Source organism: Gossypium arboreum, chromosome 6, assembly GCF_025698485.1.
Source record: "Gossypium arboreum isolate Shixiya-1 chromosome 6, ASM2569848v2, whole genome shotgun sequence".
NCBI lineage: Eukaryota > Viridiplantae > Streptophyta > Magnoliopsida > Malvales > Malvaceae > Gossypium > Gossypium arboreum.
This window is the reverse complement of record NC_069075.1, coordinates 87,596,863-87,607,085: the sequence shown is the minus strand read 5'-3', so window position 1 is coordinate 87,607,085 and position 10,223 is coordinate 87,596,863. Positions and strand designations below refer to the sequence as shown.

At 34.5% G+C, this 10,223-nt stretch overlaps 1 protein-coding gene across 6 annotated transcripts; it reads right to left on the bottom strand.

The window, feature by feature from the left end:
- Nucleotides 1–1,941: 1,941 nt before the first annotated feature.
- LOC108486345 (protein RRC1-like) lies at nt 1,942–9,306 on the bottom strand. 6 transcript variants are annotated; one of them, XM_053029539.1, is made up of 18 exons: nt 9,224–9,306; nt 9,010–9,030; nt 8,767–8,841; nt 8,505–8,640; nt 8,274–8,319; nt 6,912–6,969; nt 6,646–6,798; nt 6,305–6,424; nt 6,049–6,214; nt 5,620–5,732; nt 5,341–5,412; nt 4,981–5,202; nt 4,802–4,860; nt 4,625–4,709; nt 4,392–4,529; nt 2,929–4,094; nt 2,628–2,785; nt 1,942–2,518 (listed from the first exon to the last, which is right to left on the bottom strand). In XM_053029539.1, exons 3-18 carry the CDS (start codon nt 8,839–8,841, stop codon nt 2,214–2,216), a joined length of 3,072 nt encoding a protein of 1,023 aa, XP_052885499.1. In that variant the 5' UTR covers nt 9,010–9,030; nt 9,224–9,306; the 3' UTR covers nt 1,942–2,213. The 6 variants fall into 6 exon arrangements, with proteins under 6 accessions (XP_052885499.1, XP_052885500.1, XP_017645845.1 ...); XM_053029540.1 differs by having other exon boundaries at nt 9,249–9,295; XM_017790356.2 differs by lacking the exon at nt 9,224–9,306 and having other exon boundaries at nt 2,929–3,722; nt 3,870–4,094; nt 8,767–8,872; nt 9,010–9,202.
- Between the last annotated feature and the right edge of the window lie 917 nt (nt 9,307–10,223).

Sequence of the window (10,223 nt, the reverse complement as noted above, 5' to 3'; positions counted from 1 at the left end):
TATATGATGTATATCACTTTTTATGGATGTATGATTAATATGATTAATATGTAGCTTATAAATATGATTTATTTATAATTGTCGATTCATAAAATAAACTTGATGTATTGAATTTATGTACGATATATAACTCTTATTTATGTAATGCATGATATATATATATATATATATATATATATATGTGTGTGTGTGTGTGTGTGTGTCACAATCATTTATGATGGTAAATTCTTTCGTTTAGGATAATAAGCATGACAATTTTATGTATATTTTATGATTGTCTTGAGATTAATATTATTTTATGTATATCTTTATATATATTTTTTATATATTTATGCATAACTCTTTGTATATTCTTATGTATTATTTTATTATATTGTTTCTTTATTGTCATAGGTATTTTTATGTACATTTTATGGATATAATTTGTATATTTTCACTTATAAATTTGTATATATTTTTATGTATATTTTTATTCGTAATTTATATATAATATTTATGAACATTGTTTTAATTGATTATGAGATAATATAATATTATTGTATTTATAAAAATTCTATAAGTCACTTAGTTTTTGTGAAACCAGATTGTGAATATTTTCATATTTATCATGAACTATTATAAAATTGTTGCATGTTGCTTTACCTAATCTTTTTATTCTATTTTTCAAATTAATATTATAATTCACTTTTATATAGTTCCAAATTTGTATATTATTTATAAATTAAAAGAAACTATCATTAACAAAAAAATTATATTATCAATGATAGGTAACAATAATTAAAAATGCATTATTTAATAATTATGAATTAAATGCTTGAAATCAAATGCATGTGCATTAGAAACTAGTAAGCAAAACCCATGACAAAAAAAGAAACTAAAACCCTTGGCTAAGAATGTAAATATCACTTAACTGATAAACTATAATAATGATTTTTCAAGTGAAATAAAACGTACTGTCCTTAAAAATGAAATCTTGATATATTTGGTTAAATTAGCTTAATATGTTAAAGTTAATTGATGAAATAGGCTCTTTTTTTTTCAAATTTAGAAAAATAGGTTATTTTTGAAGAGAGTAAATAAAAGCGCATTTAGTTAGACGAGCTTTTTTGCTGACATGTCAAAGAAAGCGTACCTAGTTAGGTACATTTTTCGATAATTACAAAGAAAATTCGTCTAGCTAGATGCACTTTCACACTCTCACTTCAAAGCCGACCTACTTCTCTAAATTTTCAAAAAACCGACCTATTTGATCAATTAATATTATTTTGGCATATGGCTCATTTAACCAACTTAATTACCCTTCTATTTTAATTTGGATAGTAAATTGTTGAAAATTGAGCACAATCTCAAAAGTGGTTCGGAGAGTAGATGGAATTTAGTTTTATAAAAACTGGATGTGTTTTAATTTGACAAACTACAACATAAAATCACTGGAAAAGTTCTTTCTGTGAGGACAATTAATGTTGATCAAAAGATTTATTAATCCAACTCCAGTTTGTGGAGTAAGGAGAAAGGATAAAAACGCAGAAAAAAAAGGATGGATTTGGGTGAGAATGAGAAGACTATTTTTTAGGAGAAACGATAAAAAGTAGAAAGAAATGAAGATGATCTGAGCGAGAATCAGAAGGATGATGTGTAAAAATAGTTAAGAGAAAAAAGATTATTGGAAGGGATCATATCCTATATGGTAGGAAGAGCCTTAGCACGGACAGAGCAGGAGATGCAGAAGATGCTGTCAGAAAGGAAATAAGAAATATTCAACAATAGAAAGTACCTCTTCTTCTGGACATAGAAGATGAGCTTCTGATAGCAAGCACATTTTTGGCATTGGATGTTACATTGCCAAAGAAGAAGAGAGCACCTGTTCCAAGTTGTTCTACTACTTGGTCTATTAGACATGGACACGATGTTAGCTTCAATATAATAGGGCCAGTAAAAGTATTATTAGGCATTTAACTTGATTTTCATAAAATGCAAACCACCAAAAACATCAAATGCTGTCGTATATTTTACTACAAGATGGTTCTACAAGAACCAGATTCTTCTCATGGGCAGTCCAGCATTTCTAGCATTGTTTGAAACCAATTTTCTAATGACAGATGCCGCTGCTTAAGCATCCCAGACAAGCCAAGTCATCTCCTCATCTCAAACCCTGCTACCCAGATCAGATACCAAGCAAACGCTGAAGTAAGGCATCCCACGAACTTAAAATCTCATTTCATTCGCCTTCGGCTATCCCTATCCCTACCTCTATCTCTGTCATGGTCATCTCTTTCTCTGCTTCCACTCTTTTCCCAGCGGTCTCGCTCCCTCTCTCTCCCCCTTTCATTTTGCAGGTCATGATATCTCTCTCTTTCTCTGTGACTTTCGCGGTCCTTTTCTGAATCATTTTCTCTATCCCTGCCTCTGTTGGATTGTTTCCGTGGAGGGCTCTCACTTTGGCTTTGACTTCGATGCCGCTTTCTTGAAGAGTCGTGCACATCATCCCGCCTATCTCTCCTTTCTCTCGATGTTCTTTCTGCAATTAGAATAGTGTACAAAATAATATTACTATATGCGTTCGATTTTGAAAAGATACACAATTACAAGTCTTCACAAGCATCTTGTCAACCAGCAATATAACTTACTTCTTCCTTCACCAGAATCTGATAAACCATATTCAGATTCTAACCGTTTCCGATGAATTGCAACCCTTTTTTCAATATCCTCGGCATTTTTAATTCCTTGCTCCTCAAGGGATTCTCTGTATTCTATAAGAGCAACCTCAAGTCTTCTCAACTTTTGCCTGTGGTATTATATGCAGGTAAAGCAGAGCATCAAGTTAGGGATTACATGAGCAAATGTTGGTGAAAAGAGTTTTTAAGGACATTTTGTTTTGTTTTTTGTAGCATTAAGAAATAAGAAATCATCATTAAAAAGTTACCATACCTCTGCTCTTCATTCATTGCACTTTCAGATGGAACTGGAATGTTCACCTCAGTTCCAAACTCCAATTCGTCAGCCTTACCATGACCATCACCAGCATTCTCACTTCCAGAAGATGAATAGCTCAACCCCAGACCCTTGGAGCTTCTCTTTTCTTCATCATCACTGTCATTATCCTCTCTAGCCCATTTAGAGGCTGGCAAAACAGGATCAGTTTTCTCTTTCTTTGTGAATGCTTTTAGTTCAGGATTTGGGATTGGAAGGGTTTCAGCCAGAGGTACAGACCCTTTGCGTTGTGAAGGGATCTCATCCTCTGCATAACGAGTCCGTCCAGACAATCCCGCCACTTCTGTTTCAACATTTGCACCTCTCTGACCACTAGAATACCGACTATAACTTGAGCGCAGCTTCAACTCATCATCTAGTTCATAACCCCTCTGCTTTTCGGCATCTTCCAGACTTAATAGTCGTGCAACCATTATTTCTCTACCACCAACAAGAGATAATCCATTATGCCTACAGCGCCTTTCCAACTCGGCAAGTGGGAGATCCATTAACTCCTTCATAGCTGCACTTTTGCCCATGGCCAACGCAGTATCTTGATTAGCTTTAATCCCATCAACTGCATCTTCTGAGCTAGTCTTCTTTTCAATTTCTGGTGCATCACCACAAATAGAATGGAATGGGGCCACTCCAGAGTTTCCTGATCGAAGAAAAGTGGCTCGTAGTCCATTCACGTATGCATCTGAGAAAAGAAACCAATCTGACCATACTTGCAACACTTTCAGAACCCTTTCCTGCATAAATGAGAAAAGACCACCTTCAAACCCAAGAACAAAGATGATAAACATGCACAAAGCCACAAGCCAGTTAGCAGCACTTGGAAAAACAAACAAAATAGAAAGCAACTTGAAAGCTGGATAAAAGGTTAAAATTATACCTACCTTTAGGGCTTCAGCAGTGATCCTTCCTGTTACACTGCGGTACAGATCATTAAAGCTCTCCATTATATCAGGTAATGTTGCTTCAAATTTAGTACGGTATGCAGATGCATTTTTAACAGGAGCACTGCTATTATGAAGAATGTCAGAGACAAGCATAAGCCTTGCTACTTTAGTTGGAATAGGTGTTTCTTTAAGTGTCAGAGACTCTGTCAAAACTTCAACTACCTGCATGGCAATAAGGGAAGGGAAAACAAATGCATCAGATTCATGCTCTCAGACTATTCTTTAAGGCTCAAACCACAGAAGGATAAAAGGGATTGCGCAAACAGTCACATGCCAGTACTAGACTTTGAATGTTGTACCTGCCCCATTAAAAATCATTTTGTTTCACAATTCCAGACTCTTTAACTTTCAAGACAACAAAAACATCAAAAAGAGCTAATCCTCAATGGGATCTAGCAAGGAAACATTACAGTATGAGAGTAGAAGATGGTGAAAGTCAACAAGGTATGCTGCAGATACCTCTCCAGCAGCATCAGCATTATCCAAAGCAAAGCCCATGGCTTCCTTTATTTGACTCCTCTCCAATGTCAATGCCCGTAGCATGTCCTCAAATTCATCCCTTTGTGGATCAGTAAGTGGCCTTTCTGGGTCCACCCGCTGTAAAATTAAGACAAGAAAGGATTGTTAACTCACTCAAGTCATACAAAAAAATAAGAACAATCTAGAACAAAATATGTTCATCTCTAGAATACCCTGCTTCTTCCTGCGGCATATGTGGCAGAAGAGTCCTTTTCATGCTCTGGACTTTTTGACACTGGCAAAGGTGGTGGTACCCATCTAGAAAAAAAATTAAAGCTATGCATCATAAATACAGTCGTAACACTCCTGAAAGAATTTCATTAACAGTAAAACTGTTGGCACATGATTACCTTCCACTCCCAGTTACCATGATAAAAGGCTCCGTCCGCCACCTTTGAAGAGTATCACCCTGCATGTCCACAAACATTGAAATTCTTCAACTACATTCCTCATTCACATTTAAAACATAGCATGGGATATCATGAATATAACACCAGAGACAACATTAAGATGCATTCACACAATGGACCTGGGCAAAAGAATATAGCCTCCAGACGTAGTAAGTGTGCTCCTTTGAGCCAAGCTCAAATAAAAAGTTGAATAGAGGATTGCCACGACCCCTCTCCATAATAGCTTGTTCAAAGTCACATCCTCCATCAAGGACATAAAGAGCCATTGTATCTATCACATGGCGGAGCTGGCCATCCTCAGGTGCAGTGACCATTATATCTGGAATATTTGGAGTAAGAACCTGGCATCCAAGAAAAACAATCAATAATAACTCCAGAATAGAAGAATCCGAATTACCTTAGACACAAAGACAAATCAATGGTAGATAATTATTATTTTTCAGAAAAAATAAAACAAAGAAGAAATTCAGCTAAGTTACCAGTTCAGAATTCTGATTTGGAAGAGATGTGACTGGTGGACCTGAAGGACCAGATAAGATTATAGAACTACCCTGCCAGTCAGAAAACAAGTTTCAGAATTATGGCATGCACAAGCAAGAAAAGTGACTTCTGTGAACTGCCTACTCAACCCAAAGTTATCTTATCAAAACCTCACTTTAAGAGAGAAATTTTGGTCTTAAAGCATCTCCCGTTCAAAACCATATATGCACTTTATTCAAGAGAGCTTCAAATTCTTTGTGCAAAAGAACACAACCAACCTCCTTACTCCTGATAGCCATCTGTCCAGGTGGGGGAGCAGGTAATGCTTGTGATGGAAGAGCAACAGATTTACCCCACCCAATTTTCAATTCATATTCATATACAATAACTCCTGCGAGAGAAAATACATCATCAAGATATATATATATCAAAAAAAAAAAATTAAAAAGCAGTTATATATCAATTAAATTGACAAAAACATGGGGCATTCTAGCATTTACTAAACATTGGAAATTAGATAACACTAGTTTAAAAAACCTTGGAAATTAGATGTCACTATTTACAAATGCTTCACATTAATATTTTACTATTTTTCAACTAAAAGAATATGAAATCAATAAATTCATTAAAGAATTTCACTGAGTTGAAATACACCTATGTGGGTAACAAGGTGACTGCTCAATATATCTAAGTAAAACCTTTGATACCTTGCATTTCATCTTTTGCAGCTTGTCCCTCAGCTCTATTCATGAAAGCCACAAAACCACAATTTCTTTGCCTTCTTCGCTCCTCCTCTGTCCTAGGCCACATAATTTTCACACTAGCAATAGGTCCAAATCTTCCAAAAGTCCGCAGAAGAAAATTTTCATCAACCTATATCAAGAACATGTAACCCAAAAATATTTAGCATTAAAGGGGAAAAGCAGATTAAGGACAAGAACTTAGAAACAACAACAAACATACTTTTGGTGAGAGATTTCCAACATAGAGATTTGTCGTTTGAGGATCAGCATCATCAAGTGATCCGGGCAATTTTCCACTAGGATCAAAATCATCAGGCAGTTCATCAAAGCGACTAGATGGCTGAGATAGGAACAACCAAGAGATAAGATTCATCTATAGTTATGGCAAAGAAGCAAAAACAGATACAGTGCCATACAAGATAGAGATGCTAATAGAAGAAAAATGAAGGACACTAACACATAAACCCTTATACATTAAATTGCAAGATACAAAGTGAGAAAACGGAAAGATACATGAAATATTGTACCCTACTATTGAATACAATGTTGAATCCCACTTACAGCTGAACTATCACTATGACGCCCATCACGCCATTGTTCACGTTCCAGATTTCTCCTTTCCCTCATCTCTTGTTCATGCTTCAGCTCCTCCATAAAATGGTCAATATTTCGAGACTTTCCCTTCTCTTTCTCCTTCATCCTCTCCTCCTCCTTCTACAAAAGGCATTGAAAAGTTTAAACCAAATGTGCATATCACAAAGTGGCCAACTCGGTTGACAATAAAATAAATGAAAAAGGTGTTCCACTATTTCATTAATAAAAGTCACCTTCTCAGATTCCTTTTCCTTGGCTGCCAAAGGAGGTGGTATGAAAGATGGAACATACCTGCAGAAATAACATGAAAGATAAACTTCCATTTTTCAGAGAAATTCATTTTCAAAGTTCCACCCATTCTTTACCAAAGCCTCTTTACTTTTCCTCGCCAATAAACTTTAAAGGAGAATTTCTTGTGGAACCATTATTTGATTTTCTTGACCTTGAAGCATACTGAACTAGTTCTTAGGTTTCATCAGTGGACTTTGTTTTAGCCAAATTTTTGTTTTTTGAGTGTAAGAATGCTGGAACATCCTCCTCCAAAGAACCAAATTAAAGGTAGTTCAACAACATTAGGTAGCAGATGTATGAAAATTAGTATTATCCAAGTTATATCTAAAATAAGCATCATTCTGAAACTACGACCAAAAAAAAAAAAGAACAGTTCAAAATGTTATTAAAATAATATGCTTGAAGAATGACAGGATGGCAGACCAGGACGCTGGGGAAAGAGGGGGGCTGACTAAAATTCAATGTAACTTGAGATAATGTTATGCAACTCTAACCAGCTTAAAAACACCATAAGTAAAGAAAATCATTCATGAAACTAACCCCAACTAGTTTGGGATAAAATCTAATGGAGATGAAGGCTTCGTGATCTGAAGTCAAGAATACAATGTCCATTTACTTTCCATCCAACACAATGATAAATTTGACTGTAAATTTTATCTGAAGTTTTATATTTCACAACTATCCAAGCCAAAAATGTTCAAACACAATAGCAGGATGGACCAACTAGATGCGAAGGTATAACATGGTGTGACGTCAAACGAAAAAGATTTAACGGCCAAAATTGCATTATAACCATTCATTTGAATTGATCTTTACAAATAAAAAGTAATGATTTCTTTTTCTATCTCTAATTACTCCATTGAAGTCAGTTGACTGGTAGTGGAACTTTTCATATTTCTTTTACACCATGGTAGATGTTATCAACAGCAAAGTATCATTAACTTCGGAGTAGTTTTCTTTCATAAAGCAGATTAGGACTTATAAATAAGCCATAAAAGGTAAAACTTCCACAATGGAGTGGCAATTAAGAATTGAAATTCAGAAAACTATAAACAACAAGTATTTCTTTTCGAAACTAGAAAAGCCCCCTCCCCCCACTAATTGAATCCTTTTAAAGTAAATGGTACGCAAGTTGGAACACCGCTATATGAAATTCTTTTTCACGATATTATAGAAGAAGCCCTTAAAAATACAAGGCTAGAATGAAAACAGCACTATTGTCACCACACAGCTTTTCCATCCATGATGCCTCACCAAAGAGCATTAACAATGCAGCGCGGTTAATCAAAAGCAATTATTATTACCTACTTCCCTTCTTTGGAACAGACATCCCATCTTTGGACTTTTCACCTGCCATCCGCGAATGAATAAAAAAGGCCCATATTTTTATTAATGTGTCCTCGTGATACAATAGAAAAATTATTCTACTAATCCATAGTGCAAAACAAAAACATCGACACCTAAAAAACTAAGACAAAATTATTAAAAAAATTGCTGCTTGAAACACAAAAGTTGAGTCTCGGGATCAAACTAACCTTCAGAATCGGATTTCAACCTCTCGTTGGGATTGATTGTTCCACCTCGAACAAATGCCTTCGATCCAGGGGTATTATCTCCTTGAAACGATGCCACAAACTCCTCGTATAATCGAGCAGTTTCGTCCTCTGCCCTCTAATAAAACCAAAAAGAAAAGCCAGAAATTGAAGTCAATTATTTGGCTCCAGAAGCTGCAAATTCTAGCAAGAACCAAAATTAATTAATTTTTTTGAGCTCTGTAACTAAGAGAGGCAATTGTACCTTCTTCTTGGCTTCTTCCTCTTCTCTGTGCTTCTGGAAAGGCGTTTTCTTACGCGTGATTGAAAATGGACTCATCTTCAAATTATTTAATCAGGCATACAAAACCCTAATCATTCAACCTCAAAAATAATTATCTTAAATCCCCCCCCCCCCAAATTGATCGAATCCTTAACATAGAGTAAACCCAAACAAATTACACCACCTCCAAGCGTGGAGTATAGAGAAGAGGGCGTGAAACCATACCTGAGCCAGATCCAAGGTTTTCTGCGATAGAAGGGATGGATTGTTAGGTTCGGGCCAAAAAGAAACGTAGCCAAAATAGGGGGAAACAGATAGAATATAGAACCCTTTAGTATAGTGATTTATTTACTTCATTAAAGAAAAGAAAGAAAGAAATTGTCTCTTCTATTATTTAGCCCCCTGAATTAATAAAAAGGTGACCAAGTAATTTACTCACCACAAGAGCAACTAATGACAATTACCTTGCACCGCTGAATTGTGAGCGTTATATTTTTCAACAAGATATTAACAATTTATCACGGTTAATTATACTCAAATTCAATATTTTATCATTCTTTAAGTATCTTTGCACATTATTTAAGTTTTAAGTTTTATTTTTATATTTTTATATAATAGTATAAAAGAATAATAATTTAGTTCTAGGAGAGTATATAAAATGTTAAATTAATTAGGTAAAATTACATATGATGCTTGTGTTTCTTATTAATTTTATTAATATCCGTATTGTCTAATACTTTTGGACCAACTTATTATATACAATAATTTGATTTTAGGTTTTGTTACTTGTTTAGAGATTTTCGTCTCAAGTATTATTAATTATAAAAATAATTAATATTTTTTAGAATTTAAAATTATATAATTAGGCTAAATGAGGCATATATGTCAAAAATAATTGGCAAAATAGGCTTTTTTTTATTAAATTAAGGAAATAGGTCAATTTTAGAGAGAGTACATGAAAACTTGTCTAGCTGGAAGCATTTTCTGCAAAGTTGCAGGAAAGTGAGCCTAGTTAGATGCGTTTTCCTCTGAGTTGGCAAGAAAGCGCGCCCAACTGGACGCGCTTTCCTCCAATGGTAAATTCCCAACAGTCAAATTACAAATTCGACCAATGGTAAAATTATAATTTGCCCAATGGTAACTTTTTTCCTTATATAAGTCTAAGTCATTTTCCACTCTTTTCACTCAAATCTAATTGGTAACTTTTTTTCTTATATGAGCCTAAGTCATTTTCCACTCTTTTCACTCAAATCTAATTCTCTTCATTCTCTCTATTCTCTCAATATTAATTTCAAATTTTCTAATAAATATTTATAAAAATAATCTAATTTTAGTTTACTATTTCATAATTAAATTTTCACGAATGGCAAGTTCTCTTATTCGTTTCGACGATTAACATAGTTTCGCTGTGAGATTAGCAATGGTAAGGATTTTTTTTT

What these genes read in the sequence shown, in the direction of transcription:
- LOC108486345 (XM_053029539.1), bottom strand. Translation starts at nt 8,841, where the DNA reads ATGAGTCCATTTTCAATCACGCGTAAGAAAACGCCTTTCCAGAAGCAC. An exon ending in ATGGTAACTGGGAGTGGAAG is followed by an intron (nt 4,710 to 4,801) that starts GTAATCATGTGC and finishes TTTTTTTTCTAG; the next exon opens with ATGGGTACCACCACCTTTGC. An exon ending in AGATTCTGGTGAAGGAAGAA is followed by an intron (nt 2,519 to 2,627) that starts GTAAGTTATATT and finishes TTCTAATTGCAG; the next exon opens with AAAGAACATCGAGAGAAAGG.